The following is a 22,500-nucleotide window of genomic DNA, read 5'->3' as shown; positions in this document are numbered from 1 at the left end:
TATCGAATGGATAACTGGCGACTAAGGCCATTGAAAGGTACAAATTTTATTAATGCTATGTATATTTTTTTTCCTATCTTTCATACATAGATTATAGTTACAATATCAGCAGTTGTGCGTGAGCGTACGTGTGTGTGCTACGTGCGTGTTGGTATTGAAGAATACATATAAAAGAGAAGAACAGCTATTCCTGGTTTCTGAAACAAGTGTATACCCTAACGAAGCAGAATGTACATTCACCTCAAATATCAGAATTAGTTACGGTTACGTTATACTGTTCCATTATTACTACTACTGTTGCGGAAAGGTTCTTGAGAGTCACATAAGAAACTGGAAGTATTCATTTTTTTTCTGATTTTACATTTCCCTACTGATGCGTGGGAGATTTAAAAAACAAATGCATGGTATATGTTGAGAAATAATACGATATTAAATATAAAACAGCATAAGCATTCTTTACTGCACACAATTCCCTAAGACCGACCATGCAGCGGGTGAACGGTAGTGATCACAACATTGTAGAAAAAAGTCAGATGTAAATGCAGAATATACTACAGGTTTCCGTGGGGGTATGCTTCATGTTTAGGGTGATGTGAAGCGATGGTGTGGTAGCCTAGGTAGTGTAAAGTGCTTGCATGCTTTCTCGCTTTCAGCTCCAACCGCTGGCTAGTCTAGTGCAAAAAGGGGGGCATCTGTGAATAAGCAATCCCTACCGGTTCTTAGCATCTCCGTCGAGACTTCTGCAGTGCCTCTTCGTGGCCACCCATAGGAAATGGCCACATTGCGGTCCCAGGCCAAGCTGTGGGGGATCAAAGGGTGGCTCAGGGAAGTGGGCCTAGTCAGTCCTCCTCCTCCCAGATATTAAGCCTTTAGCAATGAGATATATAAATGGAAATGCTGGGGAGAGGGGTGCTGCCCCTTCTGCCCAGCAAAAAAGGCAGGCTGTGGGTCCCACTGGAAAGACGACTGCTGAGGAGCAGGATGTGAACAGGAGTAACGTCTCGCATGCTTTTATTTTTTCTTCATTTTTAAATATTTTCATAATACTGCTCCAAATAGTGTCAATGTATTACTAGGTTATACTGGTCAATAAATTAGAAGTAAAACTTGCCAAAAGGTTTAGTGCATTATTAAAGGGAAAATCTCAAATGTAAAGCATATCGGTTTCTTCATTCTGTTCTATAGAAAGATATGATATGATATCTGGCATATTTCATGAAACAAAACGTATTCTAAGTACTATGCCATGTTGTGTCAATGTCGTTTTTATCCAACATAGGAAACTCTTGAACGCAAAAGCTAACCACAGCTTGTTAAAGGAGAGGCAACGGTTTTACGAGAGCGTAGTTGACAATGATGGTATGACGTCCATGAAATCAAAGAGAACGAAAGGAGCATGTACTTATAAATAAGTTTCTATACTGTTGAGAGCATATACTTATGCATATGATATGTATATATATATATATATATATATATATATATATATATATATATATATATATATATATATATATATATATGTATATATGTTCATGTATGAATATGTATATCTGAGTGTGCGTATACACATATATGACTACAAACGCATATGTGTGTGACAAATATATAAATAGATACATGTACCATATATACATACATAAATATATATATATATATATATATATATATATATATATATATATATATATATATATACAACGATGTATGTATGTATGTATCTATCTGAATATCTATACAGGACTCTATGCAAATGTGTAAATAGTATTCATATATAATGACATACATGCGTGTGTTTTTATATGGAAAATGTATTGACAGTTCAAATTTCTCTTCTCACATAGCATCAACATCAACTCAAACAACCATTATCTCCTCGACCACAAATCAAAATGAAGCACAGACAAAATTAGTTCTCACTACCACAGAGGCCCCCAAATCAAATGAAACCGCCAACACTACTGAAACTGCAACAACCACTGCACCTCCTACTACCACTAAAACCCCCTCAACCACTAAAGCTGCTACAACCACTGTAGCTCCTACTACCACCGAGACCCCAACAACCACTGTAGCTTCTACCAAAGAGGCCCCAGCAACCACTGAAGGTGCCACAACCACTATAGCTCCTACTACCATAGAGCCTCCAACAACCACTGAAGGTGCCACAACCACTGTAGCTCCTACTACCACAGAGACTCCAACAACCACTGAAGCTGCCACAAACACTGAAGCTGCCACAACCACTAAGGCTCCAACAACCACTGAAGTTACCACAACCACTGTAGCTCCTATTATCATTAAGGCTCCAACAACCACTGAAACTGCCACAACCATTATAGCTCCTACTACCACTGAGGCTTCAACAACCATTGAAGGTGCCACAACCACAGTAGCTCCTACTACCACTGAGGCTCCAACAACCACTGAAGGTGCCACAACCACTGTAGCTCCTACTACCACTGAGGCTCCAACAACCACTGAAGGTGCCACAAAAACAGTAGCTCCCATTACCACAGAGGCTCCAACAACCACTGAAGCTGAAACAACCACAGTAGCTCCCATTACCACAGAGGCTCCAACAACCACCGAAGGTGCCACAACCACTGTAGCTCCTACTAACACTAAGGCTCCAACAACCACTGAAGGTCCCACAACCACAGTAGCTCCTACTACCACTGAGGTTCCAACAACCACTAAAGGTTCCACATCCACAGTAGCTCCTACTACCACAGAGGCTCCAACAACCACTGAGGGTGCCACAACCACAGTAGCTCCTACTACCACTAAGGCTCCAACAACCACTGAAGGTCCCACAACCACAGTAGCTCCTACTACCACAGAGGTTCCAACAACCACTGAAGGTGCCACAACCACAGTAGTTTCTACTACCACAGAGGTTCCAACAACCACTGAAGGTGCCACAACCACAGTAGCTCCTACTACCACAGAGGCCCCAGCAACCACTGAAGGTGCCACAACCACAGTAGCTCCTACTACCACTGAGGCTCCAACAACCACTGAAGGTGCCACAACCACTGTAGCTCCTACTACCACTGAGGCTCCAACAACCACTGAAGGTGCCACAAACACAGTAGCTCCCATTACCACAGAGGCTCCAACAACCACTGAAGCTGACACAACCACAGTAGCTCCTACTACCACTGAGGCTCCAACAACCACTGAAGGTGCCACAACCACTGTAGCTCCTACTACCACTGAGGCTCCAACAACCACTAAAGGTTCCACATCCACAGTAGCTCCTACTACCACAGAGGCTCCAACAACCACTGAGGGTGCCACAACCACAGTAGCTCCTACTACCACTAAGGCTCCACCAACCACTGAAGGTCCCACAACCACAGTAGCTCCTACTACCACAGAGGTTCCAACAACCACTGAAGGTGCCACAACCACAGTAGCTTCTACTACCACAGAGGTTCCAACAACCACTGAAGGTGCCACAACCACAGTAGCTCCTACTACCACAGAGGCCCCAGCAACCACTGAAGGTGCCACAACCACTATAGCTCCTACTACCATAGAGCCTCCAACAACCACTGAAGGTGCCACAACCACTGTAGCTCCTACTACAACAGAGACTCCAACAACCACTGAAGCTGCCACAAACACTGAAGCTGCCACAACCACTAAGGCTCCAACAACCACTGAAGTTACCACAACCACTGTAGCTCCTATTATCATTAAGGCTCCAACAACCACTGAAACTGCCACAACCATTATAGCTCCTACTACCACTGAGGCTTCAACAACCATTGAAGGTGCCACAACCACAGTAGCTCCTACTACAACTGAGGCTCCAACAACCACTGAAGGTGCCACAACCACTGTAGCTCCTACTACCACTGAGGCTCCAACAACCACTGAAGGTGCCACAAACACAGTAGCTCCCATTACCACAGAGGCTCCAACAACCACTGAAGCTGACACAACCACAGTAGCTCCCATTACCACAGAGGCTCCAACAACCACCGAAGGTGCCACAACCACTGTAGCTCCTACTAACACTAAGGCTCCAACAACCACTGAAGGTCCCACAACCACAGTAGCTCCTACTACCACTGAGGTTCCAACAACCACTAAAGGTTCCACATCCACAGTAGCTCCTACTACCACTGAGGTTCCAACAACCACTGAGGGTGCCACAACCACAGTAGCTCCTACTACCACTAAGGCTCCAACAACCACTGAAGGTCCCACAACCACAGTAGCTCCTACTACCACAGAGGTTCCAACAACCACTGAAGGTGCCACAACCACAGAAGCTTCTACTACCACAGAGGTTCCAACAACCACTGAAGATGCCACAACCACAGTAGCTCCTACTACCACTGAGGTTCCAACAACCACTGAAGGTGCCACAACCACAGTAACTCCTACTACCACTGAGGTTCCAAAAACCACTGAAGGTGCCACATCCACTATAGCTCCTGCTAACATTGAGGTTCCAACAACCACTGAAGGTGCCACATCCACTGTAGCTCTTACTACCACTGAGGCTCCAACAACCACTGAAGGTGCCACAACCACAGTAACTCCTACTACCACTGAGGTTCCAACAACCACTGAAGGTGCCACATCCACTATAGCTCCTGCTAACATTGAGGTTCCAACAACCACTGAAGGTGCCACATCCACTGTAGCTCTTACTACCACTGAGGTTCCAACAACCACTGAAGGTGCCACATCCACTGTAGCTCTTACTACCACTGAGACTCCAACAACCACTGAAGGTGCCACATCCACTATAGCTCCTACTATCACTGAGGTTCCAACAACCACTGAAGGTGCCACATCCACTATAGCTCCTACTAACACTGAGGTTCCAACAACCACTGAAGGTGCCACAACCACTGTAGCTCTTACTACCACTGAGGTTCCAACAACCACTGGAGATGCCAAATCCACTGTAGCTCCTACTACCAGTGAGGCTCCAACAACCACTGAAGGTGCCACATCCACTATAGCTCCTACTACCACTGAGGTTCAAACAACCACTGAAGGTGCAACATCCACTATAGCTCCTACTAACACTGAGGTTCCAACAACCACTAAAGGTGCCACAACCACTGTAGCTCTTACTACCACTGAGGTTCCAACAACCACTGAAGGTGCCACATCCACTATAGCTCTTACTACCACTGAGGCTCCAACAACCACTGTAGGTGCCACATCCACTATAGCTCCTACTACCACTGAGGTTCCAACAACCACTGAAGGTGCCACATCCACTATAGCTCCTACTACCACTGAGGTTCTAACAACCACTGAAGGTGCCACATCCACTGTAGCTCCTACTACCACTGAGGTTCTAACAACCACTGAAGGTGCCACAACCACTATAGCTCCTACTACCACTGAGGTTCTAAAAACCACTGAAGGTGCCACATCCACTGTAGCTCCTACTACCACTGAGGTTCTAACAACCACTGAAGGTGCCACATCCACTGTAGCTCCTACTACCACTGAGGTTCTAACAACCACTGAAGGTGCCACATCCACTGTAGCTCCTACTACCACTGAGGTTCTAACAACCACTGAAGGTGCCACATCCACTATAGCTCCTACTACCACTGAGGTTCCAACAACCACTGAAGGTGCCACATCCACTATAGCTCCTACTACCACTGAGGTTCAAACAACCACTGAAGGTGCCACATCCACTGTAGCTCCTACTAACACTGAGGTTCCAACAACCACTGAAGGTGCCACAACCACTGTAGCTCCTACTACCACTGGGGCTCCAACAACCACTGAAGGTGCCACATCCACTATAGCTCCTACTACCACTGAGGCTCCAACAACCACTGAAGGTGCCACATCCACTATAGCTCCTACTACCACTGAGGTTCCAACAACCACTGAAGGTGCCACAACCACTGTAGCTCTTACTACCACTGAGGTTCCAACAACCACTGAAGATGCCACATCCACTATAGCTCCTACTACCAGTGAGGCTCCAACAACCACTGAAGGTGCCACATCCACTATAGCTCTTACTACCACTGAGGCTCCAACAACCACTGTAGGTGCCACATCCACTGTAGCTCCTACTACCACTGAGGTTCAAACAACCACTGAAGGTGCCACATCCACTATAGCTCCTACTACCACTGAGGTTCTAACAACCACTGAAGGTGCCACATCCACTGTAGCTCCTACTGCCACTGAGGTTCTAACAACCACTGAAGGTGCCACATCCACTATAGCTCCTACTACCACTGAGGCTCCAACAACCACTGAAGGTGCCACATCCACTATAGCTCCTACTACCACTGAGGTTCCAACAACCACTGAAGGTGCCACATCCACTATAGCTCCTACTACCACTGAGGTTCCAACAACCACTGAACGTGCCACAACCACAGTAGCTCCTACTACCACTGAGGTTCCAACAACCTCTGAAGGTGCCACATCCACTATAGCTCCTACTACCACTCAGGTTCCAACAACCACTGAAGGTGCCACATCCACTATAGCTCCTACTACCAATAAGGCTCCAACAACCACTGAAGGTGCCACATCCACTATAGCTCCTACTACCACTGAGGTTCCAACAACCACTGAAGGTGCCACATCCACTATACCTCCTACTACCACTGAGGTTCCAACAACCACTGAAGGTGCCACATCTACTATAGCTCCTACTACCACTGAGGTTCCAACAACCACTGAAGGTGCCATATCCACTATAGCTCCTACTACCACTGAGGTTCCAACAACCACTGAAGGTGCCACATCCACTGTAGCTCTTACTACCACTGAGGTTCCAACAACCACTGAAGGTGCCACATCCACTATACCTCCTACTACCACTGAGGTTCCAACAACCACTGAAGGTGCCACATCCACTATAGCTCCTACTACCACTGAGGTTCCAACAACCACTGAAGGTGCCACATCCACTGTAGCTCTTACTACCACTGAGGTTCCAACAACCACTGAAGGTGCCACATCCACTATAGCTCCTACTAACACTGAGGCTCAAACAACCACTGAAGGTGCCACATCCACTATAGCTCGTACTACCACTGAGGTTCCAACAACCACTGAAGGTGCCACATCCACTATAGCTCCTACTACCACTGAGGTTCCAACAACCACTGAAGGTGCCACATCCACTGTAGCTCTTACTACCACTGAGGTTCCAACAACCACTGAAGGTGCCACATCCACTATAGCTCCTACTACCACTGAGGCTCCAACAACCACTGAAGGTGCCACATCCACTGTAGCTCCTACTACCACTGAGGTTCCAACAACCACTGAAGGTGCCACATCCACTATAGCTCCTACTACCACTGAGGTTCCAACAACCACTAAAGGTGCCACATCCACGATAGCTCCTACTATCACTGAGACTGCAATAACTACTAAAGGTGCCACATCCACTGTAGCTCCAACTACCACTGAGGTTCCAACAACCACTGAAGGTGCCACATCCACTGTAGCTCCTACTACCACTGAGGTTCCAACAACCTCTGAAGGTGCCACATCCACTATAGCTCCTACTACCACTGAGGTTCCAACAACCACTGAAGGTGCCACATCTACTATAGCTCCTACTACCACTGAGGTTCCAACAACCACTGAAGGTGCCACATCCACTGTAGCTCCTACTACCACTGAGGTTCCAACAACCACTGAAGGTGCCACATCCACGATAGCTCCTACTATCACTGAGGCTCCAACAACTACTAAAGGTGCCACATCCACTGTAGCTCCAACTACCACTGAGGTTCTAACAACCACTGAAGGTGCCACATCATCCACTGTAGCTCCTACTACCACTGAGGCTCCAACAACCACTGAAGGTGCCACATCCACTATAGCTCCTACTACCACTGTGGTTCCAACAACCACTGAAGGTGCCACATCAACTATAGCTCCTACTACCACTGAGGTTCCAACAACCACTGTAGGTGCCACATCCACTATAGCTCCTACTACCACTGAGGTTCCAACAACCACTGAAGGTGCCACCTCAACTATAGCTCCTACTACCACTGAGGTTCCAACAACCACTGTAGGTGCCACATCCACTATAGCTCCTACTACCACTGAGGTTCCAACAACCACTGAAGGTGCCACATCCACTATATCTCCTACTACCACTGAAGCTCGAACAACCACTGAAGGTGCCACATCCACTATAGCTCCTACTACCACTGAGGTTCCAACAACCACTGAAGGTGCCACAATCATTGTAGCTCCTACTACCACTGAGGTTCCAACAACCACTGAAGGTGCCACATCCACTATAGCTCTTACTACCACTGAGGCTCCAACAACCACTGTAGGTGCCACATCCACTATAGCTCCTACTACAACTGAGGTTCCAACAACCACTGAAGGTGCCACATCCACTATAGCTCCTACTACCACTGAGGTTCCAACAACCTCTGAACGTGCCACATCCACTGTAGCTCCTACTACCACTGAGGTTCTAACAACCACTGAAGGTGCCACATTCACTGTAGCTCCTACTACCACTGAGGTTCTAACAACCACTGAAGGTGCCACATCCACTATAGCTCCTACTACCACTGAGGCTCCAACAACCACTGAAGGTGCCACATCAACTATAGCTCCTACTACCACTGAGGTTCCAACAGCCACTGAAGGGGCCACATCCACTGTAGCTCCTACTACCACTGAGGTTCCAACAACCACTGAAGGTGCCACATCCACTATAACTCCTACTACCATTGAGGTTCCAACAACCACTGAAGGTGCCACATCCACTATAGCTCCTACTAACACTGACGCTCCAACAACCACTGAAGATGCCACATCCACTATAGCTCCTAGTACCACTGAGGTTCCAACAACCACTGAAGGTGCCACATCCACTATAGCTCCTACTACCACTGAGACTCCAACAACCACTGAAGGTGCCACATCCACTATAGCTCCTACTACCACTGAGGTTCCAACAACCACTGAAGGTGCCACATCCACTATAGCTCCTACTACCACTGAGGTTCCAACAACCACTGAAGGTGCCACATCCACTATATCTCCTACTACCACTGAGGTTCCAACAACCTCTGAAGGTGCCACATCCACTATATCTCCTACTACCACTCAGGTTCCAACAACCACTGAAGGTGCCACATCCACTATAGCTTCTACTACCACTGAGGTTCCAACAACCACTGAAGGTGCCACATCCACTATAGCTCCTACTACCACTGAGGTTCCAACAACCACTGAAGGTGCCACATCCCCTATAGCTCCTACTACCACTCAGGTTCCAACAACCACTGAAGGTGCCACATCCACTGTAGCTCTTACTACCACTGAGGTTCCAACAACCACTGAAGGTGCCACATCCACTATAGCTCCTACTACCACTGAGGTTCCAACAACCACTGAAGGTGCCACATCCACTGTAGCTCTTACTACCACTGAGGTTCCAACAACCACTGAAGGTCCCACATCCACTATAGCTCCTACTACCAATAAGGTTCCAACAACCACTGAAGGTGCCACATCCACTATAGCTCCTACTACCACTGAGGTTCCAACAACCACTGAAGGTGCCACATCCCCTATAGCTCCTACTACCACTCAGGTTCCAACAACCACTGAAGGTGCCACATCCACTGTAGCTCCTACTACCACTGAGGTTCCAACAACCACTGTAGGTGCCACATCCACTATAGCTCCTACTACCACTGAGGTTCCAACAACCACTGAAGGTGCCACATCCACTATAGCTCCTACTACCACTGAGGCTCGAACAACCACTGAAGGTGCCACATCTACTATAGGTCATACTACCACTGAGATTCCAACAACCACTGAAGGTGCCACCTCAACTATAGCTCCTACTAACACTGAGGTTCCAACAACCACTGAAGGTGCCACATCCACTGTAGCTCTTACTACCACTGAGGTTCCAACAACCACTGAAGGTGCCACATCCACAATAGCTCCTACTACCACTGAGGCTCCAACAACCACTGAAGGTACCACATCCACTGTAGCTCCTACTAACACTGACGCTCCAACAACCACTGAAGGTGCCACATCCACTATAGCTCCTACTACCACTGAGGTTCCAACAACCACTGAAGGTGCCACATCCACTATAGCTCCTACTACCACTGAGATTCCAACAACCACTGAAGGTGCCACCTCAACTATAGCTCCTACTACCACTGAGGTTCCAACAACCACTGTAGGTGCCAAATTCACTATAGCTCCTACTACCACTGAGGCTCCAACAACCACTGGAGATGCCAAATCCACTGTAGCTCCTACTACCAGTGAGGCTCCAACAACCACTGAAGGTGCCACATCCACTATACCTCCTACTACCACTGAGGTTCAAACAACCACTGAAGGTGCCACATCCACTATAGCTCCTACTAACACTGAGGTTCCAACAACCACTAAAGGTGCCACAACCACTGTAGCTCTTACTACCACTGAGGTTCCAACAACCACTGAAGGTGCCACATCCACTATAGCTCTTACTACCACTGAGGCTCCAACAACCACTGTAGGTGCCACATCCACTATAGCTCCTACTACCACTGAGGTTCCAACAACCACTGAAGGTGCCACATCCACTATAGCTCCTACTACCACTGAGGTTCTAACAACCACTGAAGGTGCCACATCCACTGTAGCTCCTACTACCACTGAGGTTCTAACAACCACTGAAGGTGCCACAACCACTATAGCTCCTACTACCACTGAGGTTCTAACAACCACTGAAGGTGCCACATCCACTGTAGCTCCTACTACCACTGAGGTTCTAACAACCACTGAAGGTGCCACATCCACTGTAGCTCCTACTACCACTGAGGTTCTAACAACCACTGAAGGTGCCACATCCACTGTAGCTCCTACTACCACTGAGGTTCTAACAACCACTGAAGGTGCCACATCCACTATAGCTCCTACTACCAGTGAGGTTCCAACAACCACTGAAGGTGCCACATCCACTATAGCTCCTACTACCACTGAGGTTCAAACAACCACTGAAGGTGCCACATCCACTGTAGCTCCTACTAACACTGAGGTTCCAACAACCACTGAAGGTGCCACAACCACTGTAGCTCCTACTACCACTGGGGCTCCAACAACCACTGAAGGTGCCACATCCACTATAGCTCCTACTACCACTGAGGCTCCAACAACCACTGAAGGTGCCACATCCACTATAGCTCCTACTAACACTGAGGTTCCAACAACCACTGAAGGTGCCACAACCACTGTAGCTCTTACTACCACTGAGGTTCCAACAACCACTGAAGATGCCACATCCACTATAGCTCTTACTACCAGTGAGGCTCCAACAACCACTGAAGGTGCCACATCCACTATAGCTCTTACTACCACTGAGGCTCCAACAACCACTGTAGGTGCCACATCCACTGTAGCTCCTACTACCACTGAGGTTCAAACAACCACTGAAGGTGCCACATCCACTATAGCTCCTACTACCACTGAGGTTCTAACAACCACTGAAGGTGCCACATCCACTGTAGCTCCTACTACCACTGAGGTTCTAACAACCACTGAAGGTGCCACATCCACTATAGCTCCTACTACCACTGAGGCTCCAACAACCACTGAAGGTGCCACATCAACTATAGCTCCTACTACCACTGAGGTTCCAACAACCACTGAAGGTGCCACATCCACTATAGCTCCTACTACCACTGAGGTTCTAACAACCACTGAACGTGCCACAACCACAGTAGCTCCTACTACCACTGAGGTTCCAACAACCTCTGAAGGTGCCACATCAACTATAGCTCCTACTACCACTCAGGTTCCAACAACCACTGAAGGTGCCACATCCACTATAGCTCCTACTACCAATAAGGCTCCAGCAACCACTGAAGGTGCCACATCCACTATAGCTCCTACTACCACTGAGGTTCCAACAACCACTGAAGGTGCCACATCCACTATACCTCCTACTACCACTGAGGTTCCAACAACCATTGAAGGTGCCACATCTACTATAGCTCCTACTACCACTGAGGTTCCAACAACCACTGAAGGTGCCACATCCACTATAGCTCCTACTACCACTGAGGTTCCAACAACCACTGAAGGTGCCACATCCACTGTAGCTCTTACTACCACTGAGGTTCCAACAACCACTGAAGGTGCCACATCCACTATAGCTCCTACTACCACTGAGGTTCCAACAACCACTGAAGGTGCCACATCCACTATAGCTCCTACTACCACTGAGGTTCCAACAACCACTGAAGGTGCCACATCCACTATAGCTCCTACTACCACTGAGGTTCCAACAACCACTGAAGGTGCCACATCCACTATAGCTCCTACTACCACTGAGGTTCCAACAACCACTGAAGGTGCCACATCCACTATAGCTCCTACTACCACTGAAGGTGCCACATCCACTATAGCTCCTACTACCACTGAGGTTCCAACAACCACTGAAGGTGCCACATCCACTATAGCTCCTACTACCACTGAGGTTCCAACAACCACTGAAGGTGCCACATCCACTATAGCTCCTACTACCACTGAGGTTCCAACAACCACTGAAGGTGCCACATCCACTGTAGCTCCTACTACCACTGAGGTTCCAACAACCACTGTAGGTGCCACATCCACTATAGCTTCTACTACCACTGAGGTTCAAACAACCAGTGAAGGTTCCACATCCACTATAGCTCCTACTGCCACTGAGGTTCCAACAACCACTGAAGGTGCCACATCCACTGTAGCTCCTACTACCACTGAGGTTCCAACAACCACTGAAGGTGCCACATCCACTATAGCTCCTACTACCACTGAGGTTCCAACAACCACTGAAGGTGCCACATCCACTGTAGCTCTTACTACCACTGAGACTCCAACAACCACTGAAGGTGCCACATCCACTGTAGATCCTACTACCACTGAGGTTCCAATAACCACTGAAAGTGTCACATCTACTATAGCTCTTACTAACACTGAGGTTCCAACAACCACTGAAGGTGCCACATCCACTGTAGCTCCTACTACCACTAAGGTTCCAACAACCACTGAACGTGCCACATCCACTGTAGCTCTTTCTACCACTGAGGTTCCAACAACCACTGAAGGTGCCACATCCACTATAGCTCCTACTACCACTGAGGCTCCAACAACCACTGAAGGTGCCACATCCACTATAGCTCCTACTACCACTGAGGTTCCAACAACCACTGAAGGTGCCACATCCACTATAGCTCCTACTACCACTGAGGTTCCAACAACCACTGAAGGTGCCACATCCACTATAGCTCCTACTACCACTGAGGTTCCAACAACCACTGAAGGTGCCACATCCACTATAGCTCCTACTACCACTGAGGTTCCAACAACCACTGAAGGTGCCACATCCACTATAGCTCCTACTACCACTGAGGTTCCAACAACCACTGAAGGTGCCACATCCACTATAGCTCCTACTACCACTGAGGTTCCAACAACCACTGAACGTGCCACATCCACTGTAGCTCTTACTACCCCTGAGGTTCCAACAACCACTGAAGGTGCCACATCCACTATAGCTCCTACTACCAGTGAGGTTCCAACAACCACTGAAGGTGCCACATCCACTATAGCTCCTACTACCAGTGAGGTTCCAACAACCACTGTAGGTGCCACATCCACTATAGCTCCTACTACCACTGAGGTTCCAACAACCACTGAAGGTGCCACATCCACTATAGCTCCTACTACCACTGAGGTTCTAACAACCACTGAAGGTGCCACATCCACTGTAGCTCCTACTACCACTGAGGTTCTAACAACCACTGAAGGTGCCACATCCACAGTAGCTCCTACTACCACAGAGGTTCTAACAACCACTGAAGGTCCCACATCCACTATAGCTCCTACTACCACTGAGGTTCCAACAACCACTGAAGGTGCCACATCCACTATAGCTCCTACTACCACTGAGGTTCCAACAACCACTGAAGGTGCCACATCCACTGTAGCTCCTACTACCACTGAGGTTCCAACAACCACTGAAGGTGCCACATCCACTATAGCTCCTACTACCACTGAGGTTCCAACAACCACTGAAGGTGCCACATCCACTATAGCTCCTACTACCACTGAGGTTCCAACAACCACTGAAGGTGCCACATCCACTATAGCTCCTACTACCACTGAGGTTCCAACAACCACTGAAGGTGCCACATCCACTATAGCTCCTACTACCACTGAGGTTCCAACAACCACTGAAGGTGCCACATCCACTATAGCTCCTACTACCACTGAGGTTCCAACAACCACTGAAGGTGCCACATCCACTATAGCTCCTACTACCACTGAGGTTCCAACAACCACTGAAGGTGCCACATCCACTATAGCTCCTACTACCACTGAGGTTCCAACAACCACTGAAGGTGCCACATCCACTATAGCTCCTACTACCACTGAGGTTCCAACAACCACTGAAGGTGCCACATCCACTATAGCTCCTACTACCACTGAGGTTCCAACAACCACTGAAGGTGCCACATCCACTATAGCTCCTACTACCACTGAGGTTCCAACAACCACTGAAGGTGCCACATCCACTGTAGCTCCTACTACCACTGAGGTTCCAACAACCACTGAAGGTGCCACATCCACTGTAGCTCTTACTACCACTGAGGTTCCAACAACCACTGAACGTGCCACATCCACTGTAGCTCTTACTACCCCTGAGGTTCCAACAACCACTGAAGGTGCCACATCCACTATAGCTCCTACTACCAGTGAGGTTCCAACAACCACTGAAGGTGCCACATCCACTATAGCTCCTACTACCACTGAGGTTCCAACAACCACTGAAGGTGCCACATCCACTATAGCTCCTACTACCACTGAGGTTCCAACAACCACTGAAGGTGCCACATCCACTGTAGCTCCTACTACCACTGAGGTTCCAACAACCACTGAAGGTGCCACATCCACTATAGCTCCTACTACCACTGAGGTTCCAACAACCACTGAAGGTGCCACATCCACTATAGCTCCTACTACCACTGAGGTTCCAACAACCACTGAAGGTGCCACATCCACTGTAGCTCCTACTACCACTGAGGATTCCAACAACCACTGAAGGTGCCACATCCACTATAGCTCCTACTACCACTGAGGTTCCAACAACCACTGAAGGTGCCACATCCACTATAGCTCCTACTACCACTGAGGTTCCAACAACCACTGAAGGTGCCACATCCACTATAGCTCCTACTACCACTGAGGTTCCAACAACCACTGAAGGTGCCACATCCACTGTAGCTCCTACTACCACTGAGGCTCCAACAACCACTGAAGGTGCCACATCCACTATAGCTCCTACTACCACTGAGGTTCCAACAACCACTGAAGGTGCCACATCCACTATAGCTCCTACTACCACTGAGGTTCCAACAACCACTGAAGGTGCCACATCCACTATAGCTCCTACTACCACTGAGGTTCCAACAACCACTGAAGGTGCCACATCCACTATAGCTCCTACTACCACTGAGGCTCCAACAACCACTGAAGGTGCCACATCCACAGTAGCTCTTACTAAGACTGAGGTTCCAACAACCTCTGAAGGTGCCACATCCACTATAGCTCTTACTACCAATGAGGTTCCAACAACCACTGAACGTGCCACATCCACAGTAGCTCTTACTAAGACTGAGGTTCCAACAACCTCTGAAGGTGCCATATCCACTATAGCTCTTACTACCACTGAGGTTCCAACAACCACTGAAGGTGCCACATCCACTATAGCTCCTACTACCACTGAGGTTCCAACAACCACTGAAGGTGCCACATCCACTATAGCTCCTACTACCACTGAGGTTCCAACAACCACTGAAGGTGCCACATCCACTATAGCTCCTACTACCACTGAGGTTCCAACAACCACTGAAGGTGCCACATCTACTATAGCTCCTACTACCACTGAGGTTCCAACAACCACTGAAGGTGCCACATCCACTATAGCTCCTACTACCACTGAGGTTCCAACAACCACTGAAGGTGCCACATCCACTATAGCTCCTACTACCACTGAGGTTCCAACAACCACTGAAGGTGCCACATCCACTATAGCTCCTACTACCACTGAGGTTCCAACAACCACTGAAGGTGCCACATCCACTATAGCTCCTACTACCACTGAGGTTCCAACAACCACTGAAGGTGCCACATCCACTATAGCTCCTACTACCACTGAGGTTCCAACAACCACTGAAGGTGCCACATCCACTATAGCTCCTACTACCACTGAGGTTCCAACAACCACTGAAGGTGCCACATCCACTATAGCTCCTACTACCACTGAGGTTCCAACAACCACTGAAGGTGCCACATCCACTATAGCTCCTACTACCACTGAGGCTCCAACAACCACTGAAGGTGCCACATCCACTATAGCTCCTACTACCACTGAGGTTCCAACAACCACTGAAGGTGCCACATCCACTATAGCTCCTACTACCACTGTGGTTCCAACAACCACTGAAGGTGTCACACCCACTATAGCTCCTACTACCACTGAGGTTCCAACAACCACTGTAGGTGCCACATCCACTATAGCTCCTACTACCATTGAGGTTCCAACAACCACTGATGGTGCCACCTCAACTATAGCTCCTACTACCACTGAGGTTCCAACAACCACTGAAGGTGACACATCCACTATAGCTCCTACTACCACTGAAGCTCGAACAACCACTGAAGGTGCCACATCCACTATAGCTCCTACTACCACTGAGGTTCCAACAACCTCTGAAGGTGCCACATCCACTATAGCTCCTACTAACACTGAGGTTCCAACAACCACTGAAGGTGCCACATCCACTATAGCTCCTACTAAAACTGAGGTTCCAACAACCACTGAAGGTGCCACAATCACTGTAGCTCTTACTAACACTGAGGTTCCAACAACCACTGAAGGTGCCACAACCACAGTAGCTCCTACTACCACTGAGGCTCCAACAACCACTGAAGGTGCCACATCCACTGTAGCTCCTACTACCACTGAGGTTCCAACAACCACTGAAGGTGCCACATCCACTATAGCTCTTACTACCACAGAGGCTCCAACAACCACTGTAGGTGCCACATCCACTATAGCTCCTACTACCACTGAGGTTCCAACAACCACTGAAGGTCCCACATCCACTATAGCTCCTACTACCACTGAGATTCTAACAACTTCTGAAGGTGCCACATCCACTGTAGCTCCTACTACCACTGAGGTTCTAACAACCACTGAAGGTGCCACATCCACTATAGCTCCTACTACCACTGAGGTTCCAACAACCACTGAAGGTGCCACATCCACTATAGCTCCTACTACCACTGAGGTTCCAACAACCACTGAAGGTGCCACATCCACTATAGCTCCTACTACCACTGAGGTTCCAACAACCACTGAAGGTGCCACATCCACTATAGCTCCTACTACCACTGAGGTTCCAACAACCACTGAAGGTGCCACATCCACTATAGCTCCTACTACCACTGAGGTTCCAACAACCACTGAAGGTGCCACATCCACTATAGCTCCTACTACCACTGAGGTTCCAACAACCACTGAAGGTGCCACATCCACTATAGCTCCTACTACCACTGAGGTTCCAACAACCACTGAAGGTGCCACATCCACTATAGCTCCTACTACCACTGAGGTTCCAACAACCACTGAAGGTGCCACATCCACTATAGCTCCTACTACCACTGAGGTTCCAACAACCACTGAAGGTGCCACATCCACTATAGCTCCTACTACCACTGAGGTTCCAACAACCACTGAAGGTGCCACATCCACTATAGCTCCTACTACCACTGAGGTTCCAACAACCACTGAAGGTGCCACATCCACTATAGCTCCTACTACCACTGAGGTTCCAACAACCACTGAAGGTGCCACATCCACTATAGCTCCTACTACCACTGAGGTTCCAACAACCACTGAAGGTGCCACATCCACTATAGCTCCTACTACCACTGAGGTTCCAACAACCACTGAAGGTGCCACATCCACTATAGCTCCTACTACCACTGAGGTTCCAACAACCACTGAAGGTGCCACATCCACTATAGCTCCTACTACCACTGAGGTTCCAACAACCACTGAAGGTGCCACATCCACTATAGCTCCTACTACCACTGAGGTTCCAACAACCACTGAAGGTGCCACATCCACTATAGCTCCTACTACCACTGAGGTTCAAACAACCAGTGAAGGTTCCACATCCACTATAGCTCCTACTGCCACTGAGGTTCCAACAACCACTGAAGGTGCCACATCCACTGTAGCTCCTACTACCACTGAGGTTCCAACAACCACTGTAGGTGCTTCATCCACTATAGCTTCTACTACCACTGAGGTTCCAACAACCAGTGAAGGTTCCACATCCACTATAGCTCCTACTACCACTGAGGTTCCAACAACCACTGAAGGTGCCACATCCACTATAGCTCCTACTACCACTGAGGTTCCAACAACCACTGAAGGTGCCACATCCACTATAGCTCCTACTACCACTGAGGCTCCAACAACCACTGAAGGTGCCACATCCACTATAGCTCCTACTACCACTGAGGTTCCAACAACCACTGAAGGTGCCACATCCACTGTAGCTCCTACTACCACTGAGGTTCCAACAACCACTGAAGGTGCCACATCCACTATAGCTCCTACTACCACTGAGGCTCCAACAACCACTGAAGATGCTACATCCACAGTAGCTCCTACTACCACTGAGGCCCTAACAACCACTGAAGGTGCCACATCCACTTTAGCTCCTACTACCACTGAGGCTCCAACAACCACTGAAGGTGCCACATCCAATATAGCTCCAACAACCACTGAAGGTGCCACATCCACTATATCTCCTACTACCACTGAGGTTCCAACAACCACTGAAGGTGCCACATCCACTATAGCTCCTACTACCACTGAGGCTCCAACAACCACTGAAGGTGCCACATCCACTATAGCTCCTACTACCACTGAGGCTCCAGCAACCACTGAAGGTGCCACATCCACAGTAGCTCCTACTACCACTGAGGCTCCAACAACCACTGAAGGTGCCACATCCACTATAGCTCCTACTACCACAGAGGTTCCAACAACCACTGAAGGTGCCACATCCACTATAGCTCCAACAACCACTGAAGGTGCCACATCCACAGTAGCTCCAACTACCACTGAGGCTCCAACAACCACTGAAGGTGCCACATCCACTATAGCTCCTACTACCACTGAGGTTCCAACAACCACTGAAGGTGCCACATCCACTATAGCTCCTACTACCACTGAGGTTCCAACAACCACTGAAGGTGCCACATCCACTATAGCTCCTACTACCACTGAGGCTCCAACAACCACTGAAGGTGCCACATCCACTATAGCTCCTACTACCACTGAGGTTCCAACAACCACTGAAGGTGCCACATCCACTATAGCTCCTACTACCACTGAGGTTCCAACAACCACTGAAGGTGCCACATCCACTATAGCTCCTACTACCACTGAGGTTCCAACAACCACTGAAGGTGCCACATCCACTATAGCTCCTACTACCACTGAGGTTCCAACAACCACTGAAGGTGCCACATCCACTATAGCTCCTACTACCACTGAGGCTCCAACAACCACTGAAGGTGCCACATCCACTGTAGCTCCTACTACCACTGAGGCTCCAACAACCACTGAAGGTGCCACATCCACTGTAGCTCCTACTACCACTGAGGCTCCAACAACCACTGAAGGTGCCACATCCACTGTAGCTCCTACTACCACTGAGGTTCCAACAACCACTGAAGGTGCCACATCCACTGTAGCTCCTACTACCACTGAGGCTCCAACAACCACTGAAGGTGCCACATCCACTGTAGCTCCTACTACCACTGAGGCTCCAACAACCACTGAAGGTGCCACATCCACTATAGCTCCTACTACCACTGAGGCTCCAACAACCACTGAAGGTGCTACATCTACTGTAGCTCGTACTACCACTGTGGCTCCAACAACCACTAAAGGTGCCACATCCACTGTAGCTCCTACTACCACTGAGGCTCCAACGACCACTGAAGGTGCCACATCCTCTATAGCTCCTACTACCACTGAGGCTCCAACAACCACTGAAGGTGCCACATCCACTGTAGCTCCTACTACCACTGAGGCTCCAACAACCACTGAAGGTGCCACATCCACAGTAGCTCCTACTACCACTGAGGTTCCAACAACCACTGAAGGTGCCACATCCACTATAGCTCCTACTACCACTGAGGCTCCAACAACCACTGAAGGTGCCACATCCACTATAGCTCCTACTACCACTGAGGTTCCAACAACCACTGAAGGTGCCACATCCACTATAGCTCCTACTACCACTGAGGTTCCAACAACCACTGAAGGTGCCACATCCACTATAGCTCCTACTACCACTGAGGTTCCAACAACCACTGAAGGTGCCACATCCACTATAGCTCCTACTACCACTGAGGTTCCAACAACCACTGAAGGTGCCACATCCACTATAGCTCCTACTACCACTGAGGCTCCAACAACCACTGAAGGTGCTACATCCACAGTAGCTCCTACTACCACTGAGGCTCCAACAACCACTGAAGGTGCCACATCCACTGTAGCTCCTACTTCCACTGAGGCTCCAACAACCACTGAAGGTGCCACATCCACTGTAGCTCCTTCTACCACTGAGGCTCCAACAACCACTGATGGTGCCACATCCACTGTAGATCCTACTACCACTAAGGTTCCAACAACCACTGAAGGTGCCACATCCACTGTAGCTCCTACTTCCACTGAGGCTCCAACAACCACTGAAGGTGCCACATCCACTGTAGCTCCTACTAGCACTGAGGCTCCAACAACCACTGAAGGTGCCACATCCACTGTAGATCCTACTACCACTGAGGCTCCAACAACCACTGAAGGTGCCACATCCACTGTAGCTCCTACTACCACTGAGGCTCCAACAACCACTGAAGGTGCCACATCCACTGTAGCTCCTACTACCACTGAGGCTCCAACAACCACTGAAGGTGCCACATCCACTATAGCTCCTACTACCACAGAGGCTCCAACAACCACTGAAGGTGCCACAACCACTGTAGCTCCTACTACCACTGAGGCTCCAATAACCACTGAAGGTGCCACAACCACTGTAGCTCCTACTACCACTGAGGTTCCAACAACCCCTGAAGGTGCCACAACCACTGTAGCTCCTACTACCACTGAGGTTCCAACAACCACTGAAGGTGCCACATCCACTGTAGCTCCTACTACCACTGAGGCCCTAACAACCACTGAAGCTGCCACAACCACTTCAGGTTTTACTACCACTGAGGCTCTAACATCCTCTGAAGGTGCCACAATCACTGAAGGTGCCACAACCACTGTAGCTCCTACTACCCCAGAGATTCCAACAACCACTGAAGGTGCCACAACAACTGCAGCTCCTACTACCACTGAAGCTTCAACAACCTCTGAAGGTGCCACAATCACTGAAGGTGCCACAACAACTTCAGGTTCTACTACCACTGAGGCCCCAACGACCACTGGAGCTGCCACAACTACTGAAGCTCCTAATTCCACTGAGGCCCTAACTACCACTGAAGTGTCCACAACAACTGCAGCTCCCACTGTCGCTGAGGCTCAATCAACTACTGAAGGTGCCACAGCTATTGCCTAATGCTCTTTTTTGTATGATAGGTTCCATAATATCACTCCCTTAAAATGTGTATACTGCTTCAAATAGTGACACTATTATCTGGTTATGCTGATCGCCCAATTACAAATGAATCTTGACAGTGGGGTCAGTGAATTGTTGAGGCAAGATGTCTTTTATCATATATATATATATATATATATATATATATATATATATATATATATATATATATATATATATTTTTTTTTTTTTTTTTTTTTTTTTTTTTTTTTTTAAGTAAACCATTGATTGTAATCACAAGAGTCCAACGTTGTAGGACGAGCTTGAGAAAAACTATCTAGCGCCTCATTCCACACAGGATCAACAATACAACAGCACGAATGGCTGTTGAGGACCCGTCTAGAAACTCTTTCTTTGCTTTCTCCCTCTCCTCTTTCTCTCATCTCCCTCCCTCCTCCCACATCCCCCCTCTCAGTCGCTTGTTCTATTTCCCTTTCTCCCCCACTATATCGTTCTATTTCTCTTTCTTATCCTCTCTCTCTCGCTCTATTTCTCTTTCTCAGTCTCTCTCTCTCTCTATCCATCCCTCACTTCCTCCCTCTATATCTCTTTCTCATTCTCTCGTCCCGTCCCTTTCTCTCGTCCACCTCTCTCTCTTCCCTCACCCTTTTCTCTCTCTCATTCGTTCCCCCCACTCTACATCTCTTTCTCTCACTCCCTGCCCCATTAATCTCTATCGCTTTTTCTCCACCTCACCTCTTTCTCTTTCGCTTTCTCTCCCCCTCCACCCTCTCTCTACTCTCTC

At 48.6% G+C, this 22,500-nt stretch overlaps 1 protein-coding gene across 1 annotated transcript; it reads left to right on the top strand.

The window, feature by feature from the left end:
- The first annotated feature begins 772 nt into the window (after positions 1–772).
- LOC113810240 (mucin-2) lies at positions 773–21,716 on the top strand. Its single transcript, XM_070125019.1, has 34 exons — positions 773–838; positions 1,077–1,150; positions 1,280–1,359; positions 1,845–4,484; positions 4,554–4,681; positions 4,844–4,970; positions 6,123–6,266; positions 6,321–6,428; positions 6,933–7,076; positions 7,293–7,454; positions 7,617–7,759; positions 8,357–8,483; positions 8,592–8,753; positions 9,024–9,131; positions 9,726–9,887; positions 9,960–10,103; positions 10,158–10,319; positions 11,256–11,395; positions 11,651–12,047; positions 12,624–12,731; positions 12,894–13,001; positions 13,434–13,571; positions 13,776–13,919; positions 14,622–14,759; positions 15,487–15,791; positions 16,548–16,674; positions 16,837–16,944; positions 17,017–17,268; positions 18,187–18,456; positions 18,673–18,780; positions 19,933–20,094; positions 20,527–20,634; positions 20,689–20,796; positions 21,355–21,716. The coding sequence occupies exons 1-34, from the start codon at positions 773–775 to the stop codon at positions 21,714–21,716; spliced, it is 7,764 nt and encodes a 2,587-aa protein (XP_069981120.1).
- The last annotated feature ends 784 nt before the right edge of the window (positions 21,717–22,500 follow it).

This window comes from Penaeus vannamei, chromosome 9 (genome assembly GCF_042767895.1).
Source record: "Penaeus vannamei isolate JL-2024 chromosome 9, ASM4276789v1, whole genome shotgun sequence".
Classification (NCBI taxonomy): Eukaryota; Metazoa; Arthropoda; class Malacostraca; order Decapoda; family Penaeidae; genus Penaeus; species Penaeus vannamei.
The sequence above is the reverse complement of the archived record's forward strand: the minus strand, read 5'-3'. Positions and strand labels throughout refer to the sequence as shown.